This window comes from Talpa occidentalis, unplaced genomic scaffold (assembly GCF_014898055.3).
Source record: "Talpa occidentalis isolate TD23 unplaced genomic scaffold, MPIMG_talOcc4v2.1 talOcc4.5, whole genome shotgun sequence".
NCBI classification, from domain to species: domain Eukaryota; kingdom Metazoa; phylum Chordata; class Mammalia; order Eulipotyphla; family Talpidae; genus Talpa; species Talpa occidentalis.
Window position 1 is genome coordinate 43,710,741 of NW_023604861.1, and position 13,083 is coordinate 43,723,823.

Sequence of the window (13,083 nt, forward strand, 5' to 3'; positions counted from 1 at the left end):
TGAAACCTTAAAATACATAGAAGGAAATATAGGCGAAACACTACGTGATATGCACATCAAAGACATCTTTACAGACACATCACCCAAAGCAGTGATAGTGAAGGCAAAGATAAACAGCTGGGACTACATCAAATTAAAGAGCTTCTGCATAGCAAAAGAGACAATAACTAAAACAAAAAGAAACCCCACCGAATGGGAGAACATTTTTGCACACAACACTAATGATAAAGGACTGATCACAAAAATCTACTAAGAGCTGATGAGACTCAACAAAAACAAAGAAAATAATCCAGTCAAAAAATGGGCAGAAGAGCTATAAAGAAACCTCTCTGAAGAGGAAATGCAAATGGCCAACAGGAATATGAAAAAATGTTCAACATCACTTGTAATCAGGGAAATGCAAATCAAAACTACCATGAGATACCATCTTACACCAGTGAGAATGGCACATATTAAAAAAACTAGCAACAACAAATGTTGGCGAGGATGTGGAGAGAAAGGAACTCTCCTGCACTGTTGGTGGGAGTGCAAACTGGTCCAACCACTATGGAGAGCTGTGTGGAGATTTCTGGACCTACTAAACATAGAGCTTCCATATGATCCAGCAATTCCAGTCCTAGGTATTTACCCAAAGGACACAGAAACATCAATTCCTAAGAGCACCTGCACCCCTATGTTTATAGCAGCACTGTTTACAATAGCTAAGCTTTGGAAACAACCCACATGCCCAAAAATAGATGACTGGATTAAGAAGATGTGGTACATATACACCATTGAATATTACTCAGCATTCAAAAAAGATAAATACATGCAATTTGCAGCAACATGGATGGCGCTGGAAGGGATCATGCTCAGCGAAATAAGCCAGAAAGAAAAAGAAAAATACCGGATGGTTTCACTCATAGCAGGAATCTAGAAAACTTAAATAAGGGACCAGGAAAATGAATAACTATAAGAAAGTGAAAATCAAAATCAACAAAAAACTATGAACCAGATTCACTCTATGGGAAGTGGGGGGAGGGGGGTGGGGAGGGGAGGGATTGGGGTCAAAATAAGGGGTTGCAATTGTAAGGGGAATATAAAAATAAAATTTGTTTAAAAAAAATAAAAAAAAACACACACAAACACAAAAGTACATGAAATCAGGCAAAGATAGAAAAAGTTATTAAAATCTAGGCAACTGTTTTATAATTTAGTCCACTAATAGTTATATTATTCTTTTTTTTTTAAGATTTATTGATTTATACAAGAACCGGGGTACAGGCCAGTTGCACAGGAGGGTGAGAGGATTCACCAGAGACAGAGTGGGGAACAGAACAGGCAGAATGATGAAATACACTGCTGAAGGGAGCAGCAGGCGAGACAGGAGAGGTGGGGCATGCCATGCAGGACCCTCGCCAACCAGCCGGGATTGAACCTGTGCTGCAGAGGCTGTGGACAGCTTCACAGCACTGCGCTCAACCACCTGCACCACCAGGGAGGCCCAGTTATATTATTCTTAATACTACAAATTTTCACTAATACATGATTAAGAACTTAATATTATACAACATTGGAAAAATAAATTACATATAAGGTCAAAAAGAAGTAGGTAGTATGACTAGCATTATTCACCTGCAACAGATGATTAACATTCTAAGATAATCAAAAACTGCTGACAAGGGCCTCCCTGGTGGCGTAGCGGTTGAGCGCGGGGTTGCAAAGCTGCCCGCAGCCTTGCAGCGCCGGTTCGATCCCCGGTTGCTCCCCAGCCACTGGAGGAGGGTCCCGCATGGCGCGCAGACCTCTCCTGCCGCCCGCTGCTCCCCTCAGCAGTGTACTTCGGTCCTTTTGCCTGCTCTGCTCCTCGCTCTGGCTCTGTTGAACTCTCTCACCCTCCCGCGCTTCTGACTGTACCCAGTGCTTGTATAAATAAATAAATAAATCTTAAAAAAAAAAAAAAAAACTGCTGACAAGACAAGGAGTCTTATGAAGATAAAGTACACTGTTACTTTACTTGTCTTTTAAATATGAACTATTCCTATGCAGGCTAGAGTGTTAGGGTCTAAGGATTTAGTGAATAATTATAGTTTACTGATTAATGTAACATCTCAGCACAACATATGTTCATATCCAACACTGTAAAAAATAAAACCACCTGACATTTATTCAGCAGTTTACAGAGCACTTTCAAATTAGTTTTCTTTCTATTCTAGGTTGGCTAAACTAGAAGGATCTAAACCTGGAACTACTGGTAGCGGTAGCCACTACACTACCTAGTCAGGGCAGCCTGCCTGAGAATGAAACAAATCCAGAGGAAAATGGAGCTGAGGAATGGAAATAAAGAGAAACACTTCTAACAATATTGTGTAAGAACTGGATCCAACTTACCTGAAACAAGATACAACACTGTATCTTTCAGTAATGCAACTCAATAAATTCCCTTTTCTTCTTAAGTCAGAATGAGTTGGGTTCCTATCACTTGCTAATAAGAGTTCTGAATAATGTAAGAGTCAGTCATGTTGTTAATTGCACAGCCTTTTACCATACCTAGCTTCCCTTAGAGTAATGAGAAAATCATGACTTGGAGCTTGATTGTTAAGCCCAACACAATCACTGCCTAAATGATCTTAGAAAAGACATATAATGTTTGTGACCTCACCATGAGTCCCCAATATAGGGATGTTATAATTTATAGGGTTATTCTGAGAGGTAAATTAGATACTTTATTTTGCAAAACAATTACATAAGAGTCAGGCACCTAGTACAGATCTTCTTCAGTTAATGAAGGGATTATATCTCAAAAACCCATCATAAATTGAAAACATCTTAGGTCAAAAATCCACTTTATACACCTAATGTATGAAGCGTCACAGCTTAGCCTAGCCTACCTTAAATGTGTTTACAACACACAGACAATTTAGTACACTTCATGGTATAAGTTGTTTCCCCTCATGATTGCACAGCTGACTGGGAGTTCTGCTAGCTGCCACAGCCCAGCATCACAAAATAGGATCATGCCACACATTGCTAGCCTAGGAAAAGGTCAAATGTCAACATTCAAAGTACAGTTTTTACTAAATGCATAGCATTTTCACACTATCATAAAGTCAAATCATCATTAAGTCTAACCATAGTAAGTTAGGGACCACCTTTGGATTATTGAAAAAAATAAATGGTAACGGTACTTCTGCTGTCTCTACTGAGACGGCACTAAATAAGATAAATAAAATATCTAGAAAACTTCCTAACACAAATAAGGAACAGTAATTACTAATTCCGTTAGAATAAATGATTAGGAATTGATAATCATATTCATCTTCTATTGCTAACCACAGAAAAATAATGAAAAAGAATTAAGACTAACTCCAATGTCTGTTTCCTCCCATTTACCAGGAATCTAGAAAGAAACTGCTAGCAGAAGAAAATAAACAAACCTAAATGGATGATTGAAGATATGAAATGAGTCACATAATTTCTAGCATTTGCCCCTGTGAAACCTCAATATACATGTAAGGATTTCAAGTTCCTTGCAAGGTGGAAGGTGATCACAACCTATTCACATCAACAGATACACTAGCAGAACCATTCCATGACATACAACAGAATCAAAATGATAGACTCACAGTATTTGGAACATATGGTAAGCCATAAAATTTCTCCTGTGTTTCCTTGAGAATGTCTGTGGTTGACCTCCTCAGGGGATGCTTCCCATGGTAGATTTGATCAAGAATGGCATAAAAGACCTAGATGAAAACACATGTTTAGTTTTGGTAGTCCATCTTTATATCTAAGATGTGGTCCACCAAAGATGTTATAGGTACACAAGAATAATAACCATAAGTCTTAGTTGAAAACATTCGCAAATATAAATGTATATACTTGAGATATATTTTGTTACCACATTCAAAAGACCATGTTAATGATGAAAAGGAAAGTTTTCAACATTTTCAAGATTAAGATATAAAGAATATTAAAGAATATTATCTATAAGGAACTCTTTATGTACAATGTAACACTGATTTTATGACTACAAAACAGGAATATATGCATGCATGCAAACACACACACACAACAGTAAGTACTAACAACATTGGTTCTTGATACCTTCCTGGAAACTGAGACTTAACTGAAACAACATATTAACAAACCCAGGGTTAAAAGATATAAACAATGGCAATTTCTGGTCACAAAAGCATCACCAAACTTCTAAATAAAGACCCAAAACATTTGTAAGCAATCATTTGTGTTCATTCATTTTTCAGCTCCCTTATTCCAGTTAAAGTTCACAGGTGGTCAGAACCTACTCCAGGGGTTTAAGGTGGGAACCTGACCCTGGACAAGATGCCCTCCAGCACAGGGCACACTCACAACCACACTCACTGAGACAGACCATCGAGACACGCCAATTAGCCTAATGTACACATCTTCAGGATGTGGAAGGAAACGAGTTCCTGGAGAAAACTCACAGACATGGGAAGAATATACAAACACCACACTAGACTGGCCCCAGACAATAATTTTTTTCCCTCATCAATGAAATAACATTGAACAAACTGATGTTATTTGATTAACTGATGAAAATAGGTATACACACACACACAGTGCTGAAAATATAAAAAAATAAAGTTATAATTTGTAACCTGCCTAAATCTAACATACTCTATTTGGTTTCTTCTGGAATCTTGACACATCCTAAATAAGAGAAATGAAATGGTCTGAATCTTAGTTTTGTGATGAGAGGTGAAATAACATTTAAAAGGTGGAGTGAAGTGGAGAAAGAAATAGCAACTTAGTGCCTTATGTACAGATGTAAAAAGGAATTCTGGTGCAGCTGTTGGAGAGTCCAGAGCTGGGGCCATGTCAGGCCCCACATCTGGTGTCAGGAGGATCAGAGTAGGCAGCTGCTGTGAAGGGGTAATGCTGGCTTTAGGAGGTGACCAAGAGAGAAGAACCACTCACCTCTGAACAGAGGATACAAGCCAATGAAACTTAATACGAGAACAAAGCATTCGGGGGGAAAAAAATTAAACATGAAATCTGCTCTAAAAGCTCTGTAAACTAAACTTCACATAGAAAATTTAAAGGAATGCTTTTCCACTGTCACAACTCACTTGAAAATCAACACTGTTTAAAGTTCACCTGAAGCAAGAACGTAGAAAATGCTTTATTTTACAGAAACTTCTCACATGCAATTGTTTCTGATACATAGAGAATGTGCAGCTGTTGACTTGAAAGAACTGAGGATTATTTTGGATGAAAGAAAAAATTTAAATGACTTTTAGCTTCTGGCTTCATAGGATATAGAATTATGGTTCTAAATTATAAAGTCAAATTTAAACCTTCCCTAGAAAATGCAGCGATTTCCTAAATATAAACTTGCTTAACTCTAACTGGTAATCTAAACATATAGCTAAATATAGTCCTTTCAGTTCTATATTCTGTAATGAATAACAATGCATAAAGATAATCAGAGAAGCCAAAATTACTCATCTGTGTCTTGTCTATTTCTAACAGATAAATTATTATTAAGAATTGAATCTCTTAAAAACTAACCTCAACTAAAAAAAAAAAAAAATCACCTCAACTGAGGTGATTTTTTTGCCCCAATCTATAAACAAATCAGAATTCAAGAGTTTTTATCCCTTCAATTATGTCTTTCATGTGATAACTTTTTAATTTAATCATACAAAGAGAACAAAATTAGTTAAAAGTGCACTTATTTCATCTCATTGATAAAACTGTTGCTCAACCAAACAATTCTAAAGATATGTGCCTATTTGCCCACCTAGGGAATCATGTATGACAGAGACCAAGAGCTTTAAAGCCACAGAAATATAGCAGCCTATTTTTAACATGATGCATTACAAAAAAAAAAATTTTAAATTAAAAAAGTTTATAGCTCCTTAGAAATATAAAATAATTTCCTTTCCACTCATTTGTCTCCATTGTGCAAGGGGACTAACATATAACATGAAAGCTGGCACAAGCAACTTTTTTGGCAGGAATTTCTTTCCCTCTTTCCCTTTCACCCACCTTTCTCTTTAAAACCCTCCATCCTACTCCCATTAGTATGCCCCTTCCCTCATATATTTTCTCTTCCCTCATCCATACTCTCTCTTAGTTATTCTTTTGATGACAGTAGAAAGAAAAAAAAAAGAGCAATGACTGGTTTTCCATTAAAAAAAAATTCATTGGAACAACTGTTCAAAAAGAAAGTTGCAACATAGGCTTTTAAAAGGCAGTGCTTCAAAAATAAACCCACACATATAGAGAAAATTAATTCACAGCAAAAGAGCCAAAAGCGTAGAACAAAAAAGGGAATCTCTTCAACAGTGTTGGGAAAACTGGTCAGTCACTTGCAAAAAAAGAAATTAAACCACTATCTCATGCCATATACAGAAATTAATTCCACATGGATTGAAGACTTGAATATAAGACCTAAAGCCACAGAAACAAACATAGCCAAAACACTCCATGACATAGGGAACTTGACTTCAATGGCAGGCAAACAAAAGCAAAAATAAACAGCTGGAACTCTATCAAAATGAAAGCTTCTGCACATTGAAAGAAACTATTAAAACAAAAAGATATCCTACCAAGTGGGAGAAGTTATTTGCACATCATACATGTGACAAGGGTTAACACCCAAGATAAAGAAAGAATTCATACAACTCAACACCAAAAAACAAACATCCCAATCTAAAAACCAGACAGATCTACATAGACACTTTTCCAAAGAAGACTTACCGATGGCCACAGGCATACAAAAAATGCTTATATGAGGGAAATTTGCAAATCAAAACCACAGTGATAGATCACCTCACACCTGTGAGAATGGCCCATCCAAAAAGACCAGAAACAACCAGTGTGGGGGAGGGTGTGGGTAAAAAAGGAACCCCTTGTACACTGTTGGTGGGAATGTGAATTGATCGAGCTCCTATGGAAAACAGTATAAAGGTTCCTCAAAAAGATAAAAAAAGTAGATCTACCAGTAATTCCGCTCCTAGTATCTATCTGAAGAATATAAAAACTCTAATTCGAAGGGATAGATGAACTCTTCCTGTGCTCATTGCAGCACTATTTAAAAAATGCAAGACATGAAAGCATGACAAGCAAATATCTTCTCCCACTTGGTAGGATATCTTTTTGTTTTAATAGTTTCTTTCAATCTGCAGAAGCTTTCAGTTTGATAGAGTTCCAGTTGTTGATTTTTCCTTTTGTTTGCCTGCCACTGAAGTGAGCCCCTAAAGACACACTTGATGCCAAAGTCCTGAAGTATATACTGCCTGTAAAACCACATTTTTTAAGAGATACAAAATAAATTAAAATATATTAACTTGCTTGATGAAAGGTATGATTTTGAAGAAGTCATGTCACTTTTCTAAATTTTGATTATCCTGATTGAAAATGAAGTTAACAATATTTAGCATCTATTTCATAAGAGCAGTATGAAGAATGAATGAGTCAATTTTGGTCTAGTCCTTTGAACTTGGATGAAAGGTGTTTTAGAAACATAATTATTATAATAAATGTGTAACATTGGCAAGAATTTTCAGTTGGATATTCATTTTGAATGATTACTGGAAAACTTGAGAACAAAGGTACATACCTACCTGAAGTTTCATGTCGGCTGCTGCACAAACCTTTTTAGATTCACAAAGACGAGACACCATATTTTTGGGCAGTGACTTGAAAAACAAAAGAATATATGTGAGTAAACCATTAATAACTCTGCAGTATGTACTTATGAGTCTAGAAGTTAAAAATGACAGCAAATAAAAAATAATAGAATTTCATTATTTTTAAAAAATAACAATATATTAGTTGATGAGAAAATGAAGGGAGAATTAAGAGCCCAGAAATAAATCTATACACATATCAATACATAATTTATGACAAATGAGTCATAACTATACAATGGAGAAAGGAAAATCTCTTCAACAGATAATGTTGGGAAAAGTAGGCAACAACATGCAAAAGAATCAAACTGGATCACTCTCTAACTCCATATACAAAAATAAATTCAAAGTAGATTCAAGAGTTGGATGTAAGACATGAAACCATTAAATATTTAGAAGACTATATAGGTGATACTTTCCATGACATTAATGGCAAAGAAGTCCTTGGGAACTCAACCTTGACAGCAAGGGAAATGAAAGCAAACCTAAATGACTGGAACTACATCAAATTAAAAACTTTCTGCACAGTGAAGGAAAATATTAGCAAAATAAAAATAGCCTACTGAATGGGAGAAGGTATTTGCACATCATGCATCTGACAATGGGTTTTTAACTGATGTACATAGAGAACTTACCCAAATTAATAACAAAAAACAATCCAATTAAAAAGTGGATAGAAGACCTGAAGAGACACTTTTCCAAGGAGACTATACAGATGGCCAGCATACAGATGTAACAATGTTCAACATCACATCTTATTACGGAAATACAAATCAAAACCACAGGAGGTATCATATCATGCCTGTGAGAATGGCTTACATCAAAAAGACTGCTAACAACAAATGTTGATGAGACTATAGAGAAAGAGGAACCCTTACAAACTGTCAGTGAGAATGTATATTTGTACCGTCACTTTGGAAAGCGGTAGAACTACTATGTGATGCAGTAATCCCACTTCTGGGTATCTACCTGAAGAATACGAACTCATAAACTCCAAGAATTTATGTGTCAGAATGTTTATTGTGGCATTATTTACAATAACTAAGCTATGGAAGCAACTGGAGGACTGGATGATTAGGACTGGATGAAGACGTGGTATATATGCACATTGGAAAACAATTTTATTCTGAAAAAAATGATGAAATTTTGCCATTTGTCACAAAATGGAAGGAACTTAAAGGGATTATGTGCAGTGAAAATAATTAGAAAAAGTTTAGTATTGAATAATTTCACCTCTATGTTCAATAAAAGAAAAAAGTAAGCAGATAAATAAACAAAATAAAATAAAATAGTGGCTATAAAAAAATCTGAATGAAGTCACCAAAGATGAAGAGGTTGGAGGGGGGAGTAAGAGTGAAGGGGGTATAAGTGAAGGGAGTAAGAGTGAAGGGGGTGGTGGTGGGTGTTTTGCTTTTTTAAAAAAAATTGAAAAAAATAAAAGGAGACAGACATTCCATTTCATTTCAAAAAGTGGCAAATGTCCAATAGGAGTTTGTAGATGAAAATACAGATTGTGAAGAACAAAGAGATTGGCACTAATCTTTAAAAATCTATTTGAAAGTTAATACTTTTGGGCCTCCCTGGTGGTGCAGCAGGTTGAGCGCAGCACTGTGAAGCTGTCCACAGCAGCCTCCACAGTGCCAGTTCGATTCCCAGCTGGCCAGGGAGAGTCCCACATGGCAAGGCAGACCTCTCCTGCCTTGCCCGCTGCTCCCCTCAGCAGTGCTTTCAGTCCGTCTGCCTGTTCTGCTCCCCATTCTGTCTCTGGTGAGTCCTCTCACCCGCCCGCGCCTCTGGCCTATACCCCAGCTCTTGTATAAATAAAAAAAAAAAATCTTAAAAAAAAAAAAAATTAATACTTTTTCTGTTTCTTTGTTACCAACTAAAGCCTGTTCAAGTACTCTATTGACTTTTAAGTACATATAATAACTGATGACAGGAATAAAAGATTAAAATGTCAAGAAATAAATTATAATTTGTGGTGCCGCCAGTAATAAAGCTGAGTTGATACCCAACAACAACAAAAAACAAATTGCATTTTCTTTCATTTTCCACCCTGTAAGAATTACATAGGTTGGACACTCAGTGTAATATGCCTATATGATTTAAGACCTCCCTCTGAGACTAAATAGGCAAAATCCTATGACATCACATATTCTCCCAGAAATAAACCAATAATGTAGTTGAAGAAGTAATTCACTCAGTTTTATTCTACTTTAAAATCATTAATCTTATGTGTATTGAAAAGCTACCACTTTATACAGCTATAGTTATGACCTAAATTAAAAGTCCCTTTCAAAAGAAACACATATAAGACACCTAAGGCAGGCTACTCAGTACCAGAGTTGTATATATTGTTATTAATCACCAATGAAAAATGTGAGCTCTCTACTGAAAGAAGAATTAAGAACTGATATTAACAAATATATAATAAAATAATATAATATAATATATATGTATATATGTACATCCACTCACATCCCTAGGACTTAGAATAGTGAAAATAAATATCTACATACGAATGAATAAACACAAGAATGACTATTTCCTATGTGAAAGACTACAATGGTATATAATGAAGGCCTACAAAAAATGTTGCCTGCTCTTTTCTCTCTCCCATTGTATATAAAAACAGCAAACCAGGAAGAAAAGTTGACTTTAAAGAACTAACACATGGACTGAAAGAGAGCGTATAGTGTAAATTCTGGTATAGGTGACAGGCCTGGGATTTTCAGACACCAGGGGCACAAATCTTGTATAAAACAAAATGTCCTCAAGCAAGATTTTTTTTAATTACTTTTATATTTAATTTTTCTTAATTATTATTTTTTATTTTTTTACATCATTGTTCATTTTTAAACAATATTTGCTTCCCCCGACCCCCTCAGGTGTAGTCCCCATAGAGTTTCCTTCACCAATGCACCCGTGCACCATCACCTCAGTCCCCTGTGCTCCTCCCTCCCTCCCCTCTGATCCCTCTCCCTCCTCCTCCCCTTCAAGCAAGATTTTTAAAGTGAAGATTTAGTTAAGGCATATATGTCAACAGCCTGCATCAAAATGTTCAAGTTTCTTTATTTTACATCTTTTGTTGATAGGACTCATACTACACTTAGGAGATTTTTCATGTCTCACAAACATTTAATCCAGGCAGACCTTGTGATATTACAGCCTCAATTCCAGATAACTGCAATAAAGGCAGCCCCAGGAAATTTCTGGTTCCCTGGTGCATATAAAATTTATATATTTATATTCTACAGCAGTCTATTAAGAATGTCTAAAAAAATTTAATGTGCATACCTTAATTTAAAAAATACCTTATCACTGAAAAAATGCTAACCATCACCTGCAACTTCAGCAAGTTCATAATCTTTTACCAGTAAAGGATCTTGCACTGATTATTATGGCTGCTGACTAATCAGAATGGTGGTCACTGAAGGTTGGGGTGGCTGTGGCAATTTCTTAAAAGAAGACAGCGATGAAGTTTCAACATCTATTGACTCTTTCTTTTATGAAAGATTCCTTTTTAGCATGTGATGCTGTTTGACAGCATTTTACCCGCAGTAAAACTTTTTTCAAAACTGAAATGACTCCTCTCAAACCCTGCTGCTGCTTTGTCAGCTAAATTTATGTACTAGTCTAGTCTTTGTTATCATCTCAACAATGCTCACAACTTCGTCATCAAGAGTAGATTCCATCTCAAGAAATCACTGTCTTCGCTCATTATACAGAGCAACTGTCCATTAGAGTGCAGCAATTCAGTCACATTTTCAGTGACTAGTTCTCTTACTATTTCTACCACATCTGTGGTTACTTCCTCCACTGCAGTCTTGAATCCCTTGAAGACATCCATGAGGGCTGAAATCAACTCCTTTCAAAATCCTGTTAACGTGGGTATTTTGACCTCCTCAGATGAATCACAAATGTTGTTAGTGGCATCTAGAATGATGAATTCTTTCCAGAAAGTTTTCAATGGACTTACGTCTAATTCATCAGAAGATTCACACTCTCTATGGCAGCTATAGTCTTACAAAAATGATTTCTTAAATAATTAAGACTTGAAAGTCAAAATCACTCCTTGATCAATGGGCTACAAAATGAGTGTTGTGTTCAGAGCCATAAAAATAACATAAATCTCCTTGCACATCTCCATCAGTGCTTTTGGGTGACCAAGTGTATTGTCAACAAGCAGTAATATATTGAAAAGAATCTTTTTTCCTGAGCAGCAGGTATCAAGAGTTGGCTTAAAATACTCAGTAAACCATGCTGTAAACAGATGTGCTGTTATTCAAGCTTTCTACCATTTAAAGAGCACAGACAGAGCAGACATTTAGCATAATTTTTAAGAATGCTAAGATTTTTGGAATGGTAACTGAGTACTGGCTTCAAGCTAGCCACCAGCTTCCTTTGTCCCTAACAGGAGAGTTAGTCTCTCCTTTGAAGCTAGGCTTTAACTTCTCTTTAGCTATAAAGGCTCTGTGTGTGTGTGTGTGTGTGTCTAGATCTGGATAATATGCAGCAGTTCGCTGTTTCACCTTCTACTTTTATGTTCCAGACAGCTTCTTTCCTTAAATCTAAGTCATCCTCTGATAGCTTCAATTTTGTTTTTCTACTACTTCCTCACCTCTCTCAGCCTCCACATTACCGAAGTAAATTAGGGCTTTGGTCGGGATTAGGCTTAAAGGAATGTTGTAGCTGGTTTGATCTATCCAGACCACTAAAACCTTCTCCATATCAGCAATAAGACTATCCCAATGTCTTACTGGGGTAGCATTTTTAATTTCCTTCAAGAACTTTTCCTTTTCATTCACAACTTGACAAATTGCTTGGCACAAGAGGTCTAGTTCTGAGCCCTTGTTAACTTTCAATATGCCTTCCTCACTAAGCTTAGTCATTTTTAGCTTTTGATTTAAAGTGAAAGACATGCAACTCTTCCTTTCATTTGAATACTTGAACCACGATAAGGTTATTAGTTCACTAAATTTCAACATTGTATCTCAGGGAATAGGAGATGAAGAGAGGTGGGGAAGACTGGTTGGTAGAGCAGTCAGAACACACAAAACATTTATTAATTAAGTTCTCCATCTTATATGGGCAGAGTTTGAGGCAGTCGCCAAAAACAGTTACAATGGTAACATCAAAGATCACAGGTCACCACAACATATATAAATAATGAAAATGCTTGAAATATTGGAAGAATTAACAAACGTGATATAGAGACATGAAGTGAGCACGTAATGTTGGAAAAAATGGCACCAGTAGATTTGCTGGATACAGGGACACTACAAACCTTCAATTTGTTAAAAAAAAAAAAAAAAAAAAAAAGTAAGAGAAAGTAAAAAAAAAAAAAAGACAATATATACAAAGTATGATAAAGCACAATAAAGTGAAGTTCAATAAAATGAGGTGTGCCTATAGTTTTATT

General features: G+C 36.1%; 1 protein-coding gene across 5 annotated transcripts in view; it reads right to left on the reverse strand.

Annotated features, from left to right (window-relative positions):
- Positions 1–13,083, reverse strand: part of MIPEP (mitochondrial intermediate peptidase) — a 144,371-nt gene that overhangs the window by 61,398 nt on the left and 69,890 nt on the right. For 3 of the 5 annotated variants that reach the window (XR_008554419.1, XM_037527029.2, XM_037527031.2), the window contains exons 15-16: positions 7,596–7,670; positions 3,606–3,725 (exon numbers count right to left, since the gene is read on the reverse strand). Coding sequence is in view for 4 of the 5 variants with exons in the window: in XM_037527029.2 (XP_037382926.1) it covers positions 3,606–3,725; positions 7,596–7,670 (195 nt within the window). In the remaining variant the exon portion in view is untranslated. Of the gene's footprint in view, positions 1–3,605; positions 3,726–7,591; positions 7,671–13,083 lie in introns of those variants that run through there. The other 2 variants (XM_054701961.1, XM_054701960.1) reach the window with 2 other exon arrangements.